The sequence below is a fragment of the Calonectris borealis genome, chromosome 17, assembly GCF_964195595.1.
Source record: "Calonectris borealis chromosome 17, bCalBor7.hap1.2, whole genome shotgun sequence".
Classification (NCBI taxonomy): domain Eukaryota; kingdom Metazoa; phylum Chordata; class Aves; order Procellariiformes; family Procellariidae; genus Calonectris; species Calonectris borealis.
The window spans coordinates 6872987-6899715 of record NC_134328.1 but is presented as its reverse complement, the minus strand read 5'-3'; the positions used below and the strand labels follow the sequence as shown (position 1 = coordinate 6899715).

Here is a 26729-nt window from a genome sequence, read left to right as displayed (position 1 = left end):
TTCTCAGTCTAAGCGTAATATTTCTGGAGTTTTTCTCCATGAATTGTTCTGTTTATTTCAAGATCATGGAGGCCGAGTTTGTGAGAATGAGTTTGTGTTGTTGCCTTGGGGAAAAAGGCTGCACGCTGGATTTTCTTCTTTCCTTTTACTGATAAATACAAATACAATTTTATTTTATTTACAGACAAAAGACAAAAAATTAAAATTGATTAAATGTCATTTTTTCACAGTAATACAATGCATCAAAGAAACTGACTGTGGCAAATAAAAATATTTGATAAATATACTGACACAAGTCCATAAAAACCCCAAGGTACACATCCAGAAATATTTGTTTTCAATCACTTGATTTTCTTTGTCATTAAGGATAGATTTTAATTTTGCCCATGGAGGAAAAACTGCAACCTTTTCTTTTTCTCTCAGATACTTATACATGCATATACATTTCTCCTTTGTACACAAGTTCATTCATTGCATTAGAAAATACATTATTCACTTACTCTCTCTCTGCTCCCTTTCCTTGATTATAGCATCCAGCCATTTCTGTTTGTCCTCTGCAGTCTTGGCCATACAGACAAACCACTTGTTTTTGGCTGTGTTGTGTATCTTCCAGCCATTTGTCACAGTGTAGCCGTTGCTGTGGTAATCTGCTGTAAAAACCCAAAACACAATGCACACAGTGAATAGAAGGCCTGCTACTTTAATCAAATCAGTGTGGGACACTTCAATTAAAATTTTCTTCTTTGAAGAGCTTGATTTCTGGAGGTGTTCCTCATGCATCAGTCTTGCTGACTGTCCGTGTGACTGGTTGTTACTTACCCCTCTGGAAGTACAAATATTAATACAAGTATCCATGGCTAGGCTGTCAACTGACTGAATGTTTCAGTCACAAGAATGACAATTTGCAATTTCACCTCAGAAGAACTAAAATGTTTTAAATACAATGACATCAGTGAAAAAGTCTATAATGTTTGTTCAGGTTACTTGTTCTGAACTTTGGGGACACGCTAACTTCTTGCACTGTGAGGATTTTTGTCCATAGGACATGGGAAATCTTTAAATGTCAACTGTTTAAAGGACATAATATTAATTTCTGACTTATTACAATAGGAGCAGGGGCTGGTGTGGCCTTTGTTGTGGATGAAATCAGAAACCCATCCAGTCTTCCTGCCTGTGTCAGAACACAAGAATCATAACACAACTGCATTCCCATATTAGTTCATGGCCACATTCCATGCTACTGATTTGATGTTAAGACTAATATTTGGTAGTATTCTAAATCAGAAGAAGATCCAGAAGTTCTGTTATTATAGCTGTAATGGCTTAAGATGGAAGAAAAGAAAGAATGAAAGAAGATAAAGTATCTTTTACTAAATTAACTTGGATTAGGAGAAAAAATAGACAAGCTTCAGGGTACACAAACTCTCCATAAGGTCATTTCAGAATGAAGGACTAGTGCCTGAAAATATGTCCATCTTTCAACTACATAAGCTGGTCTAATACGAAGGCATCAGAAGTTACATAGCTTACTCAGATTTCATTAAAGGAGATGGACGAGTACTTTTGTACCAATTTTCAACACAAGATCTGGATTGCTGTGTTGTTAAAAGACAGTATTTGGTCTCTTACCTGTTCCATCTTCCACATTCTCCACCTCCATGACTTCTGTATTTATTCGGCCCCTGAAGATATACAGGGACCCGTTGATTGACTTTGTTCGTTTAGATGTTTTTTTCCCAGTAACTCTGCAATTGGGATTTAGACTGTTAGCAACACATAAGCAAATAGTGTAACATATATATGCATGAATCAATCTGAGATATGATTATTAAAAAAGGATTCCAATATAGTGTTTTGTGGTATTTGACCATGTCTCTGATTTTAAATAATTGGAATACTCAATCAGCTCACAAAGATAAGCTTACAACAGTGTCAGTAAGCGATAAAAAGCTTATTTTGCAAGATTATGTGAAGATTGGGATGCCTTCAAGATTTACATTCTTGATGACTAACTGTTTGAAATGCCAGCACAACTCAACCGCACGTGGCTTTGGGATGAAAGCTGCAATATCACCTGACACGATGTTACATGTGCCTCCTTTGTCTGCCTAAAGCTTTGATAAATATGTGGTATGTGTACCAAGTTTCAAATATGAAATGAAACATGTAAAGAGGCTAGTGTCACATGGTCTGTCATATCTGTGTTAAATATCATTGTATGCAGCATTTGTGAAGGTGCTGCTGTGGTGATTTTGCACTAAAGTTTACATCCTTATCCATAAGCTTTATAGTATCTCTGTTGAAGTGTCTTATAAAAAATCTCAGGAAAGCACTTTTCATTGCTAGTTATGTTCTGATTTTTATGTCTAGAATAGGTTTAAAACTATCTACTGACACCTGCTGAGCTTTAATATCTAAGAACAACCCTGCTATGTGAACCAAAACACAACTGGTCAAATGATCTTCATTTGAGATGGCAGGTGTCCAAACTCTGTACAGTGAAAGGATTGCTGTGGCAACTTGCCAGGAGCTCATAAGATTCAAGGAATATTGCAATAAAAAACAGCTGGGGAAAAAATTTCTGTCAAAGTGAAATATCTATGATAAACTGAGGTGAGAGGAGAATCACCAAGTTCTTCTGAACAATTTTTCCTTTTACAACTAGCTTTAGGCACAAATATACCTTTAGTGATGACCATATATTTACATCCAATCAGACTGACAGGGGCTGAGATCTTGGAGCTATTAGATCATTTCCTAAAGACGACTATTGGAGTCAAAAGAAAAGCCGTCCTGGCAGCCTTAGTGAAACCTTTAAATACTCAGCCCATTTCCCCACATGAAACATACTGTTCCTGACATCAGGATCCAATTTAAACAGCAGTCTATGATCCTGCTAAAAACACAAAACAATACTCAGCCCTGAAAATCTATGTCATCAGTTTGTCAGACTTCCTTAAGCTTCTGCAAAAGATGAGATTGCAGTCTTAGATCTAAAATCACAGATCTAATTCTGATTCTAAACACATCTTAAATTGGCCTCAACAATACTACTCCTAATTTATGCTGTTGTGAAAAGATATGATGACCAAATTCAAATGGCTGCATTGTTGACTACTTATCAAAGATTGGGGCCTGAATTCTGATTGCACTTTTCAATCAAGAAAAACTCCAGTGATTTCTACAAGATAAGCACGGCATAAGTGAGATAAGAACCAAGTCATTCAATTTCGAATTAGGAACAGACACAGACAGATTTCGGGTTGTTGGGTTTTTTTTGGTCGTTGTTTCTTTTTTTTTTCCCTCCAAAATCTGTGTCCCACTAACATGTCAGTTGTTTGTCAAGCAGCCGGCCAAATGATCACACCAGCATAACTGGATAGGCATTCATTTCCATCCTGGACTAATTATAAATAGCAGCTAGACAGGAGAAATATCCAAAATTAAAGTCGCTCAGCAATCCCTAAATATATCTTTTACATTAGGTAATTCCCAGAAGACTTAATAAAATATTCTACTCTTTAATGGAAATCAGATTCTGGACATTTCATCAGTTCAAGCTACATTATTAGAAAAAGATAAACAGTATCAATCCTTTGGGAAAATCAAAGTGTTACAGCAGCCTCCTCCAAAGTCAAGCCAAACTACAGAGTAGCTCAGTAATATCTCCTGTACAAAAACAGAGAGTTGCTTAAAAAGCAGTAGAACATTTTGTTTTCTAAATCTTAGTATTCCGGGAAAAATGCCTGGACAGCGCAGGAGGGGCTAGGCTAACCTGAACTACAAAGGGGACTAGAAAACCAGTTTCTAACAGCTCTGAAGAAGTAAAAGATTAGATATCAAATTGATTTTTTTTTTTTGGTAAGGAATAGTTTTCTGTTAGAAGACACACAGATTTCTGAACTCTGTTTCATATGGAAGTTTGGATTTTGACAAATCTGGTAAAGTATCAAAATGAAATGTTTCATCTTTCTTGCTTCATTTCAGCAGAGTCAGAATGCTTCAGTTAGATAATATTAAAAACCACGTAAGATTGAATTCTGTAGATTTTTTTCAATTTAATTTAAATGTTTATATTACATTCTAATAATTTCTAATGTAGATTTCACCTAATAATTTGTATTTATCTTGTATAGTTTCAGCATTATCCACACAAAAAGTCTGAACATTACTGAAATTATTTTTTCCCGGCTTAATGGCTCCAAAATTTCCATTGAACAAAAAACTGGGAAATAAACCCGAATTTTGAGATGTAAGAATTTTCTTTGGAGAGAACACTCTGGTTTTTGAGAATTTCTAACTGGGTTGGCCATTCTACTTGGCAATCACCTGTAAAGAGGTAGAACTTGAAGAAGGGGGAGGATATTACAGGAAAGGGAGTAAGAGCAGAAGCTGGAGTGTAGAGAACGCATTGTAAATTCAGAAAAGACCAAGCCATGAGAATGAGACTGGAGCTGTGAAGGTGAAAAGCTTAAGAACTGAAATACAGTATAATTGCTACAAAAGCAAATTGCCCTCCACACTGCCAACTGCTATTTTAATAATAAGCAGTAGGTGTTAATAATGCTTAACTTTTGTAAGGTGGAATGATGCAAAAATTGTTACTAAGATAAGAAAGGAAGACAATGCACAGAACATGTGGGCTGCAAATGCTGAACAGCAACTTGCTAGTCTTCATCTCTTCCTCACTCCTCTGTGCCCTGCATCTATTTAATGTTTTCTTAGTCTTCCACTTTCCCTTTCTTGGCTTTATATCATTTTTCACGTCACCCTTTTCTGCTTGGAATAACCTCACAATAAAAGTTGGCAAGGCCTCCTTCTTCACATCACTCCTGGAGACCTATCTGCTCCGGGAAGCTTTCCAGCTGTAAGAACTCACTCTGTGTTTTTTCTGCACTGTATCAACTTCTGTCTTTGGATTGCGCACTTCGCAGGGTGGGGACCCCATTACTGTCTGGCATATTTATCCTACCATATAGTGACTTCTTTCTCATATAGTCTAAGTAATAGCAACAGTCAAGAACAGAGGAAAGTCACACCTGTGACTCAGCCCTACAGAGCAACAAGGAATACAGTGAGTGATCAGTAATTGATTATACTTTCTACTTAGAAAACTTCTGAATGGTCCCATTATAAAACCATAAAGACAGAGGGACTCACCTGGATTTCCTCTTGCAATAGACCAGTAGATTATCGAATAGAAAGAACATTCTCTCCTGGATATTTCCTGCTGAGATTTTTAACAAAGTCCCTTGGAGCAAGAGCTGTGTGCAGATATCTGTCAGATTTGACCCCTGAAACATAGAAAAGAGCTATTCTTTATTTTTAACGTTTTGTGTCTGTGCACAATGAAGGATTTTTACTAAAACGTTATTTTATCTGCATGTCATTAAACTGTGAAATAACTGATGCACTCATAAGGAGGAAGTCCTCAATTTCTTAATGTGGCTAAACACATCATGTTTTCTCTGGATTACAAATATTTTTTTGGAGTCCTCATACACTACAATAAATCTTCCTTATTAAACTCCAGGAGACTTTTTCCTGAAGAAATCTTTCACTCTCAAAGCAGCTGTATTGTGAGCCTCTCAAGACCATTAGTCTTCCCTTCATACCCTGAGCTATCATTGCAAATATCACAAGTGGTGGGTTTAGGAATGCTTTATAAAAGAATAATGGTATTTCCCCAACATTGTAGCTCTGATAGTGACATACGTCACTATTAACCATGTCTCTGCAAAATCATCTCAGTGGCAATATGTCTCTCCAACTCTTTTGTTAGAAGTATACGCAGGTGCTCTCCTTTCTGGTGTTCTAATAAACACATGCGAGTTAGAAACGTAGCTATGAAAATCAGAGGTTGGGTCCTGGACACTGTGCCAGCTGCTATGTGCAAGCCATTATATGCACTGGACAGCCATAGAGACAACTGAGCTTGGTGCTCAAGACACTTCAGCCTATGAGGATGCCCAAAAGCTGAAAACCACAGTAGATCACCCTAAACCATTCACTCCTCAAACTGTTACTCAGATTATTCCTAGGAAAAGTGATCATACAGTCCTTTAAATGGGGCCTTTTAGGACCAAAGCAGTTGGGCCCAAATAAAAAACAACTATAGGACTGTCCCAGGTTGCTCTCAGGACAGGCAAACTCCAAGTGGCCCCACATTCTGAATGCACACAGTTGGGAATCTACTCCTGAGCTGTTCCATTGACCAAACGAGATGGTTTGGCTAAATCTTAGGCACCAGCTTTAAATTCCTTGATCTAGTATTACTTCGAAGGTACAAGAGCATCCTATCAATAAAGGCCCCTTTTCAGAAAAACGCCCTGAGGCATTGGAAACATTTACCACCCAGTTCAGGATCATATATTAGTTTTTGCATTTCTCTTTGAGTTGGAAGGAAGAACAACTTAGGATAATGGTAACTTCCTTCCATGGTCAGCATGCAGATAAGGAAGTAAATTAGATTACATGACCCACTGCCTTGAGTCTTGCTGGAAAAGAGAACTGACTTTGGATTGCAAGACACTCATTATCAACAACACTGCTTGATTTCCAAAAGTCCATTAACCCTATACTCAAATATAATAGAAGAATTTTGTAAAACACAATTCATCCCACTTAAAGAAACTGAAGACATCTCTGTGCACAGGCATGAAATCCAGCTCCATCTAGAAAGTCACCCCAGAAGGATTTGTTTGAATGATTTTAGACATTGCATGACTGATTAGCTTTTTGGTTTGGGTTTTTTTTTTTGAAGAAGGTACAGTCTGCTGCCATCATGCTATTCAGGGGAAATCACTGAACTGAAATCAGCCTTTCTAAATGCAATGCAGTCATTCTAAAGGTGTGAATGAAGCTCTGATTACACCATTTTCTAAATCAAACCTTGCCAGTTGTGCTGTCCATGTCTTGCTTTTAGGTAACAAGGAAGCAGCTATTCCTTAAAGGCTGCCAAGTATGCAGCACCAATTTGTATGTTCCACATATGTGTTTCTATACATTCCAGATAGAATGATGCAGGAAATAGCTAGATGCAATAGTTCCATCTGCTGTCCTGATATGTTTTTATTTTCTGAATCATTCTATAGAAAGAGTTAATACATGTCCAGAAATGAGCACTTGTTATTCTGAAAATGACTTGTTACTATCTCCAGAAGAAATCACTATATCTCAGAATTATGACCCCAAAGGCCTACTAGCACATACACAAATAGGAACAGAAACCAACTGACTGTACAACATAAAAGCATGCTCCTCATGTGGTTTGCCCATGGAGAAATCAAGGCTTCAGAGCACCTCAACATCAAGTACTTAATTTTCCGAAAGATACCCAAAGACAGCAAAAGCAATAAGCACAGTGACATCACCAATTGGAGTCAATCTTTCACCGACACAGGAATCAATGGGTAAAATTATCTGGCCTATTTTGTGCAGGAAGTGAAAACAAATGATTGCAACGGTTGCTTCTCGCCCTAAAATCTAAGAATCTTTACTTTTCCATCGGACCCATCATGATGGTATCTAAACACTGTTGATGCATTTCCTGTTTGCTGTTGACCTAGCTACTTCCCATTTATACCAATTTGAGAGGTTTTTCAATAGTAAGAAACAGAGTAAAAAGATTTATTTGATGTTTTCAGAGACAACACAGGATTTCTCACCTTTCTAAGTGCGACTAAGCTGCGGGGGAGCGGGAAGAAAAAGAAAACATCATAGCTGGTAGAATTGCAAATTACACACAATTATAAAATGATTGATCTACCTAAGCACTAACACATATCTTACAACTCATGCTGTTCCGTGATGGCGGTTTTGCTTCCCTATGCATTTCAGACTGGGAGAATTTGGGGATATGTAGCAATTGTTCAGTAAAAATAATTCACAAGGACTCATGAGGAGGAGCTCTCCCCACAGAAAAATCAATATAGAATTAATAGAAACAGCATATTAACTTGTTCTTCACTAAGCAAACAAAAACATTGTATATAAAAGTTGGTCTTCTCATGCATCCTCTACTTTTCTTTCCCCTTTTTTTTAAACGAGTCTTTGTTTCCCAGAAGGATTAACCAGAATCAAATTGACCTGCCTGAGACTAATCCATAACATACATCTAACAAGGATTCTGTGCATTCCAAAAGAATGAAACTGAGCAGAGCTCGTTTTGCTGAGCAGACCTCTGATTAAGCTGCAGGCCTTCAGCAGCTTCCCAGACTTGGCCGACTTTAACATGTCCCCTCATTATAATCTGTCTCAGAAAGTGACTGACAGGATGATGCCAGTATATGCTCAGCGTATGATAGCGACAGTTCTATTAGAGAGGGAGACGCACACTGGTGGGTGGAGATGTTGAAAAAAAAATGTTGAACTGAGGAAAATGCTCTAAAAAACTACTGCTCTTAGTGAAGTTACAGATGACTCTCAAGAGCAAGAAGAAGAGACACTGCAGAAGCAAAATGATTGTTCTTCATGTTGGAAATATTGAGGGTGGCACTGATGGCAATAGGATGAAGATCAGACCAGCGATAGTCCGTTGGGATGTTGGAAAGAAGTGCAAAGTCATAGAAACCAGTGAAACTGCTGGCTTGGTTAAACAGAAACATTAGACAAGGTGGAGCCTGTTCCAAGTAATGTGAACAAATAAACGCCAAACTTCATGTTGGGCTGCTTGCACAGTCCCCAGATTCAGGCTACATCCCTTATAACTGTAAAATATTTGGTCACAAGTAAGCTGATCTTCACTCCTTTTTGACAATCTAGATGCCTTGGATTAAAACAGTTGGAAGCTGTAGGCCTTGTCAAATTAGCATGCATGGTATATAATCGCATATACAGGGCACCAGTGTTTCAGAATCCATATCCATGCTAACAGAGAAGGGAAATTTTCTATTTCATAGGAGAGATTGCCATCAGATAAACTAAAAATAGGCAAAAACTTGCCTTACAGACTTCCTCCTACAGCCAGCTGTGTGGCTTATATTACTGCTAAGCTAAAAATTTATTTAATTCAGCAATTGCAGCTTTCCATAGATAGAAATTAGGAGCCCTTCTCATTAGGAATAAACTGTGAAATACATCTGAAAGAACCAAAAGCAGCTGTTTATAAACACAGCACTTTGCTCTAGAGTCATAATTTACAAGACCCCTAGCACTGTGGAAACCCAAGATAGGAAACTGTCAATCAGTTTCAAACTTCTTTACAGGTACAGAAGAAAAAAATGCCATCATGTTGAGCATTGGCATGTGTGTGTCATGTTGAGCATTGGCACTGTGATGTATAAAGCTAGTTTTCCTGCTTTTAATATGTTCTACACTTTACCGGGAAGGAAAAACACTTCTTCCTTTTTGAAATTTTGAGCTAAGTGACCTAGGTGACTTTGTTACAAAACAGTATATATAAACAAATCTGAAAGGGTTTTCAGTCCGAGAATGTTGCTGTAGATAAGTTAAACCCTAAAAAAAACCCGCAATAAGTTTGGATGCCACTTCATTTATGGCATCATGGACACTTCAATAGTCATGCTTCAGGCTCCAGAGTTCAAACCATGCCTCTTGTCTGGATGACCCATGAGTTGCATTGAACCTGAAATGGTTTTAACTGTTTCTAGAAGTCTTGATATATAGAACATTATACGACTTTGTTTGCTGAGCTTGCTATCCAAAAAATACACAGCTGGCTATCTGGGTTGTTCTCACGTCTTTAGCTAGATGCCAAGAACATCCTTCAGGGAAAAAATGAGCAAGGTTTAAAACATACACGAAAGATAAAAAACAACCCAAAAGAGAGTCATGGAGAGCACCCAAGAGTCCGAACATGAGGAAGTTTACATGACCTCTAACAAAATGTCCTCAGCTAAGAAAGCCTCAGCTGGCAATGATCAGCCTCGACATTTTAAATGTCAGTCTCACTAAACGCCGACGCCATTCTCTCCATGAGACCATTTAACACCACTGACTCCCTGTGGTGCACCTCCCAGAGGCTTCCAGCTCCACTGATTCAAGGACCTCAACTAACATGATCACAAGATAAGCTGCCAACCCTTTGCACACCATCCTAACTTCCCAGTATTTCTACTGAGTGGCTCTTTTTCCAGATTCCCTCTTCCCCCAAGCTTCACATTTTAGTTTTCTCCCTCTCTTATTTTTCTCCCTTCCATAGTAAATGCTTCTACCTATACAGATAGACCTACTGATAAACACATCACTAGAAACACATCCATGAGTAACTTAACTGGAGCAAACACAAATTACCAGTTGCTTTCTAATCTAATGCTTGCTAATCTAACCTTTACCTTTTATACAGGAAATCTGTATGAAGCTAAGTAAGCTAACTTTCAAAGCTCCTGGAAAAACTAAAGGTTTGTAGGGATGGAAAGAGAAACTTCTGTTATTTAGACCAGTCCTGATTTCATCTTCTAGACCTATTTGTCTTTCAAATGAGATCTGCCCATTTGAAGTTTCAGTCCATTCTAGCTCTAACACCTTTCTTTTTTTCATAATCCATTTATTCTGCTTCAATTTAGCAGCAGCCTGCACACCCAAAATAAACGCTAAGTTCTAAACTCGTCAGAGTGATGCCACCCACACCTTCAAGAGCATTTACACATCACGTAAGAAACAGAAATCCCCGTACACAGTATGAGTCACTAAACTTCAGCCCATTAAACTGTGTAGCAAACTGCCTCCAGGGAGCTTTCTAGTCCTACATCATACCTCCCAACCTTCAATGTGGGACTGCAACTGTTCAAGGGCTTCCAGTTTCTCCATCTGTCTCTTGGTCTCATTGATATTTGTGCAGACTGTCTTCATTGCCTGCAATGCGTTCTGGACAGCTGGGTGATCAGGATGCTTAGATGGAGTCCTCTTAGCTAATTCCTTTAAAAAAAAGAAAAGAAAACATGCAATGTAAACTTAGAAGTGGCTCACAGAAAGGCACAAGCATTAGTCTGCAATCCCACAGGAAAATGCCAGAACCACTGCAAAATTAAAGAGAAGCTGTGGGCATGTTGTTGTAGAATGCTGTTCTCTGTTCTTCATCTGTGCAGGGTTGCCATTTTATATGAATGCTGCTAAATAAATGAAGCCATCACTTATGTTAAGTATGCCAAATTAAGAGAGCTCAAGCCAAAAACGTTTTGCTGTGTCACATATGTTTGCTTCTAGTGTGAACCAAGGCCAAATAAATTAAAAGATTACATAAAAAACACACTGTCCACTTCAAAGACATGCGATATACTGTTGACCTAGCCATGGTCTAGATGCTATACCAGCCCCAGTGATGTGCATCCAGTATTTCAGTGATGCTGGATCGGGCCTCTTCAATCAGATAAACATTCTGCCCATAGCAGGCCTTATCAGGAACCAGTAGAGCTATGGAAGTGGGGTTTTCTGTGAACTATGGCCCTACAGGAATAATGCTAGGCTGTACACTCCCCCCAGTACTTACAGAAATTATCAGGTGTAGATTAATCCCAACTCACATGAAGCTTTAGCACCTAGGTTGTTTAGATCTATAACCACCAGAAAAATGCAACCAAAGTGCAAATCAGATTTACCTAAGAGTGGAACTGCCCTCATGAGAAGCCCGTCTCTTTCCACTGACCAAAGAGGGATTCCCGTGAGATGCCTCTCCTAACTCAGATGCCCCAGGTATGGGGTGTCTGTACCCAGGTGCTGGCAGGGGGGCTGCAGGGGCCTCTGTGAGGAGAGGCGAGGGGCTGCCCCGTGCCGGTTCCAGCCGGATCTGCAACAGACCCACAGCAGGACCTGGCTGAGCCCATCGGAGAAGCCGGTGGCGTCTCTGTGAAAACATGTTTAAGAAAGGGCAAAACGTGGCAGGGCAGAGAGGAAAAACATGAGAGAAACAGCCCTGTGAGCACCAAGGCCTGAGAGGAAGGCGGGGAGGAGGTGCTCCAGGTGCTGGAGCAGAGATTTCCCTGCAGCCCCTGGAGCAGGCATCTCCTTGCAGCCCATGGAGAGGACCACGACGGAGCAGATACCCACACTGCAGCCTGTGGAGGACCTCACGCTGCAACAGGTGGATATTCCCTGAAGGAACTGTGGCAGGTCGAGAGCCCATGCAGGAGCAGGTTCTCCTGACAGGAACTGCAGCCCATAAAGGACCCACACAGGACCAGGTTTATCCTAAAGAACAGCAGCCCCAGCAGAGCTCACGCTGGAGCAGAGAAAAGTGTGAGGATGAAGGAGCAGCAGAGAGGAAGTGTTACATACTGACGGCAATCCCCCATTCCCCATACCCCCCTGCACCGCTCAGGGCTGGGGGGAAAGTAGAGGAGTTGGGAATGAAAGAGTGAAGTTGAGCCTGGGGAAAACAGCGGGGGCTGGAGGGAAGGTCGTTTTGTTTTTCACCATCCAAATATATTTTAATTGGCAATAAATTGAGACAAGTCTGTTTTGTCTGTGATGGTAATTAGTAAGTGATCTCCCTGTCTTTATCTTGATCCACAAGCATTTTTTCATCTTATTTTCTCCCCCCACCCCATCAAATAGTAGGAGTGAGAGAGTGGCTGGGTGGGCAACCAGCAGCCAGCCAAGGTCAACACACCACATGTGGATAAGCACCTATGGCTCTGTGCATGATGAGTCTGAGTGTCCAGAAATTGCAGGGAAATGCGCTAGCCACAGCTGTCCCACATTTTTATGTGTCAGGAAGTATAATAATAATTTTATGAAGGAGGAACTTCATTTACAGAAGAGTAACTAACTTGTCCAAGGACAAGTCATTTGCAGAACCAAGACTTTCTGGCATTCAGTTCAGTGTTTTAACCTCCAAGACAGGCCCATGGCAAGTGGAGAGGGCTTCCCAAAAAGCAAAGTGGGAAAAAGTGTTCAAGTGGGAAGGAGAGAGGCCAAGAGAGCAGCAGGAGTTTAGCAGGGACTCTTCCCCAGATTACGTTTAGGAGGTTGGGGCACATGTTTCGACTGGAGAGATTAACATAGAGATGAACAACGTGTCTGCTCGGAAGGAGTTCCTAAGAGACTCTGCTTCACTTGATTCAATGCACAACAGCCCAGTTAAACACTGCCCACTGAAAAACAGCAGTGGGAAAATCTGGGACCTGACAATATTAACCAGTTTGGCAAAAGGGGTAACCACTGTCAACTCACAATTAATCATTTTTTAGACCAATAGTATTTTATAGTCAGCCACAATTGGATAAAAATACATTAAAGAAACCTTAATTAAGGCTGGTAATTTCATCTTGGTACATAATATGGTGTTTAAGACCCACATTTTTAGATTGCCTGGAATATTTAACTTTCTCGCTATCTTCTGTTTTGCCCCAACATGTTATTTGGTTGTTTTAAAGTCCTGTGTCTGAATGGCAAACTCCTGCTGAACTGCATCATTTTGCATGAGACACAAGAATGAGTTTGAATATAGCCAGAGAGCTGGCACAGCACTGTGGTCTGAACACAGCTAAATTGCTTCAGTCCATAGTTCCCACAGCTAAGAGCAAAGACAGCCCGTTACAGTTGTTGTTCATCCAAAATAAGTGATTGCAATACCCAAATGCCTTTCGTGGGCTCCAACTAGGCTTAATCGGTGGTTTGATTTGTCTTTTGCTTCTCCACATCAGCATGTTAACCTAAGCAAGTGTCTCTTCACCATACAAAATTTTGCCATATTGGCATTAATTTTAAGATCTTTGTGCCATGCTGTCTTGCTTGGCGCTGACATACTCTGATTTCAGGCGTGATCCTGAGTATTACTGGGGCTTGCCTTGCCTGAGTTGGTTGCACAACTTGTAATACAAGCACTGTTCCTAAACTGACTTATGTCCATACACAACCTCTAGATCAAATTAACTGGTACTTTTAGGCTCAAGTTATACAGCCTGTCAGAGAGTGGAGGGATGTGGGCTGAAGTTCAAGTTCTGCTGAAACTTGCATTAACTTATAGTAACTATAATAGCTGCTAAATCCAACCATTTTTCTAATCCAGACACTCTGAGCTGCTAAATCAAGGAACTTTCTCTGTCCTAGTGTTGATTCATAGATCTGCTCTACAAAGTTCTTTAGATAGAAGTCACCTTTAGCACGTGAAAGGTTTGTCATAGCTAGCTGTACTTTTCTACTAGTAGGAATAACTGTAGAATAAATAATTAGACTGTGAGGTGCTCAGATACCAGCAAAATTGGATGGCATATTTGAAAGGAGGAAGCTAGAGTTAAAAGTAGTACAGCTTTGTTTCTGCCTTTGCACAGACCTCCTCAGTGCTTCCTCTCTGCTTCCTCACACTGGTGGGAACAAGACTTAATTCACTAGCACTAGTAAACCATCTTGAGACCCAGTGTTACAAAAGTGTAAAGTATTTTAATTATTTATTTATTAACTTCTCGGTTTGCAGAACCTTTTAAAGTGAAATTTGCATCTTGAGATTAAACTGCTTGGCCACTGAGACTCCTTTAAGTAATGCAAGAGACAGGTCTCATGAGAATCAAAATATGGCAATGGGAGGTGCTCTTATTCCCACATAGACAGATCCTGGAGACAGAAAGGCCCAAATGAATGGACAGGAACGTCAGATGTTTGTCCAATGAAATGTAACTATTCAGTTCTTTGCATGGATTTGGTATTTTGATAATTTACTTATAGCTACAATTTCTCTTTTCAGAAAATTATAAATGGAAGTTGACAATGGCTCTTGTCAGATGGATGACAGAGGAGATGGGTAATATGCTGACAGCTGGGAATCCCATTAAGAGAGGAGTTAATGATCTTAAACTCTTGGATGATTTACAGAGTGAGTAACACATGCACAGCAAAAAGAGGCTGGCTGCTACAAATGTCAGTTGATACCACAAATTAAATTCCCTGTGGAAGTTTTTACCCCACTTTTGATGAAGATAAGGCCAAGGAAAGTAAGTGTTCAAAAAGAAAAGTCAGGAGAGAGGTGTTGCACCTTGGTGACACTAGCCTCTGCTCCATGCTTCCAAAACAGAGTGCAGATTTTTTGCTACATGACTCTCATTAAAAGTCAATGAAGTTCTGCAGCTCAAATGTCACCCACACTACTTTGGAAACAGATATGTATACTCTAGCACCGTCTAAACATCCCGTTCTGAAATATCACCAAGACACAGAGGAAGAACTCTTCACAGCAGGCCTCTGCATCTTCCCCACTCCTGCTAGCTGCCTGCAGTTCTACCCAAGGAGCAGGAGAGGAGGCTGGAAAAGCCAGGGAGGGTGCTGGTTGGGGCAGTCGGTTGCCTCAACAGCATAAGCAGCATAGACAGACAGAGAACTTGTCCCACCACTGCCTCGTCTTAAGCCATCTGAGGAAGAGCCATGCTGCTCTGACACTGCCATTCCCAAAAGAGCAGAGCCTCGCACTTCTGAAATACAGTCAGGGAGCTCTGGGTGCTTATTTATTTTAAATGACAGATTTATGATGTGTAAACTCTGAGAGCATTTGACAACATTTTGAAAGACAGCTGAGAGACAGACCAGATGGCAAACCTTGGCTATGACTGTCCTCCGTAAAGCTCACATATATTGTTGTCCGGATTTACTGTCTTATGTATTGCAACTTGTGCACTAATAGGGCCAGGAAATGAGGTTTTGCCACTTGCAGAAAACTATTCTTTGCAAAGAGTTTCTTAAACTAATTCATAAAACACATCTACTTTCTAGCTACGGACTTGTTAATCCTTCAGACTAACCAGCAGTGGAGAACAGAAAAGCTGGTATTTTTCACAGCCTCTATCATCTTCACCATCATCCTCTGACTTTTCTCTCTTCTTTTTGGGGTGTGTGGGGGGAAAAGTTGCAAAGGTATTCATATCATAAGCTGGGGGGGGGAGTTTTCTCTGCTCTTTAAAAAATTAAGACAGAAATGGGAACTGCGTCCTCTGGGCACAAAATTTTCCTTTTATTTCACTCCTCTTTCATAGCTGCAAAGATTGAGGTTGTGCCACTTATAGAACATCTACACACAGAACACGACTCATTTTACAAAGGGAGTAACAGAGCACTCCAAGACTTGTACATCCAGCTGTAGTGTCCTCCTGAACAGCATATAGAAAGGAAGGACAAGCCATCTAGATCCAATTTACTCAGAAATGCCAATGTTTGAATATGCAATGGAGTAAAAGGATTTCCAACTTAAGTATTTCAATCTCAGATGCAGCTTTAAATAGCTTAAGGCTAAAAGAGTTCTAAACATGATAGAATCTAAATATAAGAACTAAATCACATAAGTAGTAAGACATATCATGCTTACAGATTTGTCTGTTCGCTAATTGTGCTTAAGCCCAAAAAAACCAACCAACCAACAAAAAAAACCTACGAGGACAGAACTCAGCAAAATGAACATTACACAGGAAGATGCAAAGAGGTGGCAGGAGGGCATAAACACAATTTTAATATTTCCTAGAAAAAAGGATGTTATTCTGCTTAACTGATCTTTTTTAAAAAAGAAGTCTCTGTCATCCTTCCCCATGTCCTCCCTTGCCACAAAAAAATGATTGTTTGTATACTTAAAATTGACAACTGAACACATGTTTTGCAGCTGAAATTTACAAGTCTCTATATTTTAAAAATTCCTTCCTCCTATCTTTATACTCTTGAGGACACTCAGACATGGCTTAACATGGATTTTGCGCAATGAATGTTAACATTGTGCATTGACTGGTGCAAATCATTGCTTGTCAGGCTGTCTCGCTTTGCACTACAAACCAGTGCATGCATAAAATACGGTTTCAGAGATACATCCGTTGGTTACTTACTGAACATCTCAGGATTACAGAGATAACAAAGACAACATATTTCTTTGCTTATCAGTTCAAAAAGCTGTGTTAATAAACAGTTCAGCTCCAAAATGTGCTTTTTTTAAAAAAAAAAAAACAACACCTTTCTGTGAATATAAATGTTTACAGGAGTTTTATATTTGTAGTTTACAGTTTTTAATATTTGCTTGTATTAAAATTTATTTTCCACTTAAACTAACCAGAAAATAAATGTTACACCAGGCTCTATCCATGTCAAGCAGGTTTTTTTATTCTGTATATTTTTAAAATTTGTAATTTATGTCAATGTTTCTGCAGGGTAAAGACTAGACAAGCAACGATAAATCAGTAAAAGTGATTACGTTCAATGTGCCATCAAATCTATGACACATGCTAAATTAAAATGTAACAAAAACATGTTTCCAGTTTTATAAATATTACCAGTTATTTGTGATTATATATAAAAAGTGTGGAAGACAGAAGTATGATTTATAAATTGGCAGTGTTTCTTACAACTCTGTAGGGTATATATAATTCTTAATGTTGTGCTACATAGAGCTGGATTTCAACCAGGCAATGTCATGAATCTAAGAGCAACACCACTTTTCTTGGGGGGAAAAAAGGAAGGGGGAAAAAAAAAAAAAGACAAAACCCCCAAGCCCCCAGAGATTAAATATATTCAATTATGGCTAATTAGAAGGTTCTGTTCCTTAAACAGCTCTGAGAAAAATGGAGAGAAAGAAGAGGGGAGACAGTGAGTTAACCTTTCTTCATCCTGTTCTGTACCCACACCACTGGCTTCCTATCTTTCCCTTTCAAAGTCCAGGCACTGCATTTATTAAGGCCTGTGTGTGCCTCACTGTTGGGCTTTCCCTTTCAAGAGAATTATGAATCTGGTCACTCAGCTTTTTGCATCCAGGTTTTTCTTTCTCTCCTAGGACCAATGAGTCTTCCATCACATGAAGCAATACAAAATTACTGCCCTAAATCGTCCATGGAGTTGTGTGCATTATGAGATATTTTTAAAGGATCAGAGGTGGAATGTGCATTTCTGGCTGGAGTCTGAGCAATTCTTTAAGAGAACAGACATCAAACAAGAAACAACCTCTGTGACATACACTGGGATACCAGGAGCCTGTAGGGGTGCGGCTATCATGTGCCGCACATTCCTCGTGTATTGAGAGGAAGGAGAGAGAAACACTGCTCCTAATCCCCACCCCCAATGGTGTGATTAACTCATGATCACCACTCCCCCAGGGTTTTCTTCTTGCTGAAATAAATTCTCTTTATTAAGGGAAAAAGGCTATTTTTGTTCAGATTGGTTTACACAACAGCTGCTTCTACTCTTAAGTAGTATAGTTCTCACTAATTAATACATAGTCATACAATTATTATCGGTGAGACAGAGCTGCCTTAGTCCAAAATGTTCTGCTAGAAATATTTACTCGGCAAGCTTTCCAGTGTACATACACGCCCTGGAGTTTTAAGTCACTCACACAGCATATGCTCTCAAGGTCTGTGCATCTGTTTGCCTTTACTTCTTTTCTTCTTACCAAATCATAATGCCCATCACAGCAAGCACAGTTTTGTTTTGTTTGAGCCTAGTCCAAGCCCGTTTCTCACTTTTAAGGAAATTTTATAATGAAGCTCATCGCTAACAAATATTCAGAACTCCTACATTCCCAAATAGACTTCAAATCATTTGCTGACCTTTGACAGCAAGAAAAAGAAGTGGAAGTCACATTAGGAAGGTTTTGGACTGGGGATAAAACTAACCTACTGACCAATAAATTCTGTGCTAATTTTCTTGCATGCTGTCTGAAGCAGACAAAAACTGTATTAGCAACAAAATTATTAGTATCATTACTGCTCTATTTGCACAGAGATTATGAATCACCATGGCTAGGTTTGAGTCTTGCCCTTCAAAACATATATAAGGCTTGCAAATTAAACAGACTTCCAAAGAAAGCAACCAAAATTTACAAACAAACAAAAAAACTGTTTACAGTCAGCCACTCCAAAGCTGCAATGTTTGGTTCACAAAAAATAGAAACTACAAATAGAATTGAAATTTATCAATCACCATCATTTGAATTATTGTTTGTCTCCATCATTTGTTAGTTCAAAAAACCAAATAGTTTCATCAGAGGATGAGAAAACATAAGATCACCAATTGCAGGATGCCATACCTTATACAGGAAATTATTGGCAATATATGCTTAAGGTGTATCTACACTTGGAGATATGACAGTATATTATTGCTAATTAAGTAAACCAAATTAACTCCATGCTACATGCTATTATTTTGAAGAAGAATACTCACATATGGTATTATATAAAAAAAGTTATAGTATTTTAAATATGTGCCTTACCCTACTATTTAGGTTGACTTTCAAACACAGACAAGTCTGAATTATTGTGTTCATACTATCTTTATCAAACCTAACTACTTAGCTATACTACATACTTACGCTGTAACAAGGTCATACCAAAGTTATCAGAAAATCTGGATGTTCACAAACTCTTGCTAAAAGCAAAGTAAAAGAGGAAAGTAGGATAGCTCTGGTCTATGACTTTTCTAATCAGTTGGAATACAATAGTATCTGTTTGCCCTGGGAATTAGATAAAATAAGATCCAATCCCCATGAATACAAAACAGCTATTTCAGGAGCAATAACTGCAGTTCAGTAGCAAAGGGAGAGCAAACACTTAATTTGACGGTTGTGTTATTTTTAAATCTACTTTTTTTTTTTTTGCTTGCTTGGAGAGTTGCATTTTCCTGGTTAGCCCTAACAGAATCAACCTGTATTTTCCCTTAGCTGTTCTCATGTCTGAAACATTTGTGTCCACTCTGCTAATTTTGTGCTGGCAAATATCAAACAAGTCTTGAATGGGATACAATTTATTCGCTATGAATTCACTACCTTTGAGAATCAGCACCAACTACACTTTCTAATGACCACAGCCGTTTTCTGAGCTGAACAACTCCTAGTAATGGCACAATCTCACTGACTGAGGCAGATTTGATGCCTAACCGAAACAAAGTTCCTCTGAGCTTTTTCTTAAAACTTTTATTTCCTGTCCAGGAAAGTAGAGAACAGCGTGTGATTTATATCAGCCTGTATACAAAAAGAAATTCGTAGAAAAATTGAATGCAACATCACGAGATGCCTCGTCACAGCTCCTCCCGTTGGCTCCCTTCATGGCTATCTGTTCGATAAGTACGCATGGGTCTGGGTGAACCACACCAAAGCCAAACGCCAGAGTCCCCATCCCAGAAGGCAGGCACAGCGTTGGCATCAGAGGACAAATTTATCTTCATTCTACCCCACTGTGGCTTGAAGGCAAGAAAGACTGTGTCAGTCTTAGCCTTGCTGGACTTGGTTTTGGCTTTCAAAAGAGGTTTGCGCCAGCAGGTCTTTTGACATATACAACTGTGCACCTGTGAGAAAGTGGAAACCACAAGTTTATTTCCACAGGCCAATATTTGATCCCCAGAGCACAATGACTTCAGTTGCCATTTGAATTATGGTTTAGAAATATTTGTTTTCTTCTAGTCTTTTGTTTACTACCCCCTTGCAAAACAAATTCTTAAAGAAAAGCAAAATAAACTGGTCCATTCATAGCTCTTCCAGTCCCTGATACAGAACCCCATACTTTCTGAAAGACTTGCCCTAGAATGGTACAGAGGAATGGGAAAATTTAAGCTGAAGAATACCAAAATGCCATTGCCTCGATGACGCTACTACCTTGTAATCAAAGGCATGCGTTTCTTTTAGGTGTGCTCCTGTAGTCAGCATCCTCATGGCATTTGAGTAAAAGCCCTGGGATTTCAGGAAATTTTGTAGTATTGGCAGGTTCTGCCATTCTAATATTTTGAAGAGCTTTTAAAACAGAATAGAGATTTTAATTTGCAAGTCAAGCTTCTGTCAGCAGATAAAAAGTCTACAGATTATCCAAACTGATAGAAATCTACCACTCATAATCATGTTTTCCAAAAAGCTTAGAAATTAAGCAGGTCTGATTAGCAATGGGTGATTCAGCAACCAAGTCATATTAAAAGAGAAAAAGAAGAGGCACTGAGGTGCAGAAGAAATGTAGGGAGTTCCCTAAGACAGCCATGGACATGGCTTACAGCTGAGATCCCCAAACTGTGCTTCAGAGATGACTGGTGGTCCACATATTGAGTGGTCAGATCTGATAGTGAAACCGCATTGAGTTCAGAGCTACTTCAAGCTTATCAAGGACACAGAGCAAAATATGAGAAATACAGAGTGCTAACACAGTGATCTTTTAGTCCAAAATGTTTGGAAAATACCGGGATAAAACTGGTTAAAGATCACTTTTAGATAAGCACAGCAAGGGTACAGCAGATACTGACCACTCTGGCTGGATTAAGATGTTTCCAGCATGGAATAAATATATGAAGGTATCTGGCCTTCAGGCTCTGTACCCATTAATGACTCCCTTCATACAAAGGGTAACCATAACAGGAAATCTGCAGAAGATTAACACTTCATCTTTTAGTAACAGCACAAATGTAGGGATCAGTTCAAAAGTAAGAACCCAGCCACTATTTCCTCTTGTTGAAGTTTCTTGGGAAATAGGAAAGGAATCTCTATAAGGAATCAAAACAAGCTCTGATTTTTAATCTTGAACACACAGCTAGATAATAATCACACAACACACCACACAGTGAAAAGAAAACATAAACACTATCAAAATACTTAGTCAGGAATGCACATTTTCAGGTCCCCACATCCCCTGGTCTGTTTACCGTAACGGATGCTGCAGGAACTCCCTTTCTGTACACATGGATATTGCTCACAGTCATCATGCAGATCCACAGACTGAATAGGCACCAAATTCTCTCCACACTTACCCCAAATAAATACAGTGGACTTAAACTGAGACATCACTAGGTTTTCAATCACCTCTACACAACCAATCCTCGCCGAAGGTAACTCAGAGCTGGAGCCATTTCCGTGCTTTCCTGATCTAGGCATCCTTGCCCTGTCTTGACTATTACGAATACTGTGGAAGAAATGTTTGTAGCAGTCTCACACATTAGCTTCTCCTGCTATGTGCCTGAATTGCATGTGCTTTTGTTTGTTTGTTTGTTCAAGCTGTAAGCGGAGTCATGGATAGATTGACTGGACTGATAAACTGGCTGTATACACATAAAGCCCATTAGCTAGGTCCACAAGGAACGGTGCATGAATGTCTGCTGTAAGATGGGTTTGTGCACAACTGCATGGACAACAGAATGATTCCACCTGTACAAGAGACGTATTTTGAAAATTCGGCTCTGAAAGCTCCAATTGGATGGATGGGAAGAAATAATTTAAACATTTATCAAATGAAACTAACAATTTTAAATGGAACAGATCAGTATTGAGCTAACCAGCTTGTACCTATGAAAACCCTTATTCATGCTGAATGTATGGACACAGCACTGCAATAGCTTTACATGACATACAGTTGATTCATGTGGTCAGCCTGTGACCAAGAGCAGCAGCTGATCACAAAATTCTTACTTTCTTCCACAACTCAGGAAGGGATCTTTCTTTCAAAATACGAGGCAATTTCTTCTTATATTTTTTATTAATTAATTTTCTTTTACTAAATGTAATGTTACTCTGATTGAGAAAGAGACTGACATCACTGAAGATTGATGGCTGTTAGCCACAAAGTAGCTACAAGGCCACTGGTGATGCAAGCTCCCCCAGAAACTGTTTCCTCCTTTTCCCTCTCCTTGTCCCCACCAGGCGTGTGACCCACCCCTGACCTGGAGGGATGAGAGGCAAGGTAGCTCCTTTTAGGTCTTCTATTCTTTAGCTCCTATGGTAAGAATACTAGCAAGGGGGCCAATTAGCGCCAATGGCAGTAGTCATTTCTGCAATGACATCTGTCCATTGGGAACTCATCTGAGACGACCAAACAGTTTTCAAACAAGCTGCCAAACAGCTGTCAGATGATACAGGATTTTGATCATTACTGACCTGAACACACTCAAACTAGAGACCTCGTGATGAAAGATGTATCCCATTTCCACTCCCCAGAGCCATCCAGTCCCTCAGAACACTGATACAATTCTATCTGAACACAGCTTTTCAGGAAGTAGCTAAAATACCACTCACAAGCCTTAGTAAACGTCTGAGGCATTAGTTAGTAAGTTACTCTGTCTGGTCTACCCACACCATTACAAGATTTAGCAGCCTGTCAGCATCTGCCAGCTTTTTGACTGTACCCATAAAAAGCTATTTTCTTCAGAGAGGATCCAACTTTTAGAAGTGCAAACCAGGAAGGTAGTAGTGACAACAAAAGTCAGGGCTAAAAACCTGCAGAATCACTCCAAGAATAAAACAACCATCTGGAGAAATACTTTCTTTGGTTTACCTTAAGCAGAAGTGGATATTTGCAAATTCTCTGAATTGGAGTCAGCAGATAACCCTCTAGTGGAATGTCTGTCGTCTTTCTGCCTCCCAAAAGCATGCAACCCTGTAATCAAAAAAGGAAACAAATGTTACCTCAGACACAAAGCTTTCAGATGCTCTTTGACATGATTTTGCATTCCTATAACACGTATTATGATCAGAAAGCACTTTGCCACATGTAAGACACAGAAAATGGGACTTCGTTCACCACTGAAATACAGCCATCAAGCCTGTAAAGTTCTTTGTGCATCAGCAAAAGAAAATTTGCTGTGGATAACAGTGGCTGTGTAGAAAGGTATCTTCCCAGAGAAATATTACACAGCTGGTGACTCAAAAAATGTCATAACAATATGATGACAATCAGCAAACCTAGATGCACCATTACCTAAAAGAATGCAGCCTACCCCCACAATTGATACGACGATTTGTCTTCATTCACTACGCAAAGTTTGTGCTGTTGGTCCAGATAACTCTTGAAGGCTAAAATAAAGCCTACTAACTAGTAATCATGGAATTAACTCTAGTCCAATCCTTATGTCTGAAGGAAATCAAAGTGCAATTGAAATAAATGAGTCATCTGCATCACATCCACCAATTCTCTGGCAAAACATTATGTCTAAGCACAGTTGGACAAACAGCATGGGTGCACTGGCTGGCTAACAGCACACTTGTAGCTCTCAACCAGTCACAGCACGTGTTGCTGTTTGCCCAGGAAAAAAAAGCTATGGGACATGCAGGCAAGGCTTCCTTGGAGGTAGAAGGTGCAAGAGGCAATGAAATTTAAGGAAATCAGGTTTCATTAATTCTGATACTCATAAAAAAAAAAAAAGGGGGTTTCAGCATTACTTTTGTGAAGCTCTGACTTCCAAACAGAAAGAAGGTGAAGGGCATTTCTCCACCTAGAAAAATTACTACTCTCCCAGTGTTGTTTAAACACAGTAAGGAAGGGGACAAGTATTGGACCAATACACCAAAGAAATACACCAATACACCAAAGAAATCCAAGTCCAAATAGGTTGAGGAACAGAAGCAGCAACTGATCAACCTTTGCAATACTCACACAATGAGTTCACACAAATTTGGAGGCACCCTGCATTCCAGAAGAATCATTTCACAGAAAATTTGTGCACACTACCTCAAAAAAAGTGATGCTCAACTTCTCGGTAGATTATGGAAATCCATTTCTCAGGATTGACATGGAAGGGGAGTATAAGAATTGGGTATGGCATCGAAAAAAAAAAATCTACAGTCCTTGACCTGTCCTTATTTTGTCACAATAATCTGTAATCTCTGAGTGACAAACAAATACTGACCTACTGTAAGCTTTTTATACATTTCCCTGAAGAGTCTGTTACGGGCTGCTGCCAGAGACAGGTAGTGGACCCAGATGGACTTCAAATCTATTTCAGATAAACTAGACTACACTCCTGTGTTCAACCATGAATCTGGACAACTTTGCTCCAAAAATCACCCCCGTTGCAAACCTGTCCCGTCGACAGAATCTGAAGTTTAAATTCAGTTCAGCCAAGATGTGCTTTCTTTGGGCATCACTGATAACATTTTTCTCTGTGAAATGTGTGCTGTGGCTCAGACACACTCTGAAATTTAGTGGGTTTTTGGCTGTAGTTCAACAATCCTCTTCAGGAATGTTCACGGACATCATACATAAATCTCATTAGTCCTAACTGGTATTTTTACAGACAATCGTCTGTAAAATAACCCTTCCCCAGGCTATTCTAGATCTGTGGCATTGGCTACCAGCTCACAATGCTCCCTGTCCAATTTTCCAAGTCTCGAGTGATTCAGTCCTTCCCGTCTCTTCTTTCAGCCCTCTCTCTAACTCTGGGCTCAAAACTGCCCTTTAACACTTACTGATTTTTCAAACACATTCCCACATTCTATATTTCAGCAGCTGTGAGGGGGCAATCACGCCAAATCTATCCTCACAAGCAAAGCTTTGTATTTTAATGCAGCTTTCTCTGCCTAGTGGCATTATAGCATTGGCTTTAGGAGGCAGTGGAGAAGAGAAGGGAAGCCTGGGAGAAATTATAGCAGCCACAGCAAAGTAGACACTTCAGTGTAGCCTCTCCTCCCACATTTACTGCTATTTTAAGAGTCTCTTGGATTCAGGTGCTGCAGCAAGCCACAGCAGACAGCGTGACATCTTTTATGTGCCTTGTAATCAGTTTGCCAGCTGGTGCCGGTAACACAGACAGGAGGCTTTTGCCAATCCAGTGGAAGTGGAGAACACTCTGCATGTTGGGAAGGATGGTGTTTACATGCACTTTTGTCTCTTCTCTTTCTCATTAGTTTCCCTCAACAGAAGCACCCAGAGGAACTCACAAACAAGGAAAGGGCCACTTTGTGACTCAAACTAATGGTTTAACAAGGTTGATTAAAACTCAGACACGACAAAGAGATTCTGACTACCCAATAGCATGGGTGCTCGTCCCGGCTGCTCCCTCCGAGGCCTGTATTTTTGGCTAAAAAAATGCTCTGGCCCTGCTTGTGATGGACATTTCTGCAGAAGTTTTCTTTTGCTGTACTCTATCGGGGAAGAGCAGAAAGAAAGGAGAGCAGGTCCTTTGCAAAAAGACAGCCTTTCTTTTACCACATAGCATTTAGTAAGGAAAAAAGCTAATGTGCCCACCTACATACCAACCCCATTCCAAATGCCATGCATCCATGGCCAGGAAAACAAGACACCCAAAAATCAAGCAGAATTGGGGTGAAGGCTAGGAGGAGAAACATCAAAGAAAAGAAAGAAAAATAAGGAATGTTGTGCAGAAGGCACTGTCTACTGGTTGTTTCTCCTCCTAGCCCAGCCTCTATGGAGGCATTTGAAAGCTGTATGCCAGTCCCTCCCAACATAGATACTAATACATCATGGGTCGGATGGGGAGTTGGGTCATTTTTGACACAAGCAGCAATGACGCAGTCAAAAGAATTCATCCAGACTGCATTTCTTGCCCACAACTGGACTCATGGGGAAAAAAGTGTCAGAAGCAGGCCACATTTTTCTGGTGGGTCTGCAGATGGTGAATTGGTCAGAGAACTGAGCAGGGAATCAGATCCCCTGGGAACTAGTCGCAGCCCTGCTGCTGACTTACTGCATTACTCCTTTCACAATCTTTGCTCAAATTTTCTGTTGCTTCTTTTAAAAAAAAAAAAAATTCTTCCCTGTTTCCACTGAAATCACTCATACCAGAGCTGTGCTTAGTTCTGTGCCTGAACTCATCAGTTATTTCAACACCTATCCATCCTGAGTGCTGCATACCTGGAATGGGTAATATCTGCAAAATGCCCAGCGTTCCTGGGATACCAAAGGGTTATTATAAGTACAGTGCAAAGTCAGATCATTAAGTCAAGAGTGCTAGAGAAGGTGCTTACCAGGAGGAATGTTCTCACTGTTGGGATCTTGTTCAATTCCATCAGCAGTCTGAGTGCTTTCTCGTGGTTGCTACAGTACTCCTCGTACACAAAGAATTTGTCTTTCTGCAAGGAAAAACATTGTAACTTATTGACTCAGACAAAACTG

General features: G+C 39.9%; 1 protein-coding gene across 1 annotated transcript in view; it reads right to left on the bottom strand.

Annotated features, from left to right (window-relative positions):
- PREX1 (phosphatidylinositol-3,4,5-trisphosphate dependent Rac exchange factor 1) overlaps nucleotides 1–26729 on the bottom strand; it is a 115665-nt gene that overhangs the window by 65554 nt on the left and 23382 nt on the right. Inside the window, exons 4-9 of the mRNA XM_075167058.1 lie at nucleotides 26582–26686; nucleotides 23154–23255; nucleotides 10717–10878; nucleotides 5161–5294; nucleotides 1630–1745; nucleotides 501–650 (exon numbers count right to left, since the gene is read on the bottom strand). Coding sequence (XP_075023159.1) covers nucleotides 501–650; nucleotides 1630–1745; nucleotides 5161–5294; nucleotides 10717–10878; nucleotides 23154–23255; nucleotides 26582–26686 — 769 coding nt within the window. The remainder of the gene's footprint in view (nucleotides 1–500; nucleotides 651–1629; nucleotides 1746–5160; nucleotides 5295–10716; nucleotides 10879–23153; nucleotides 23256–26581; nucleotides 26687–26729) is intronic.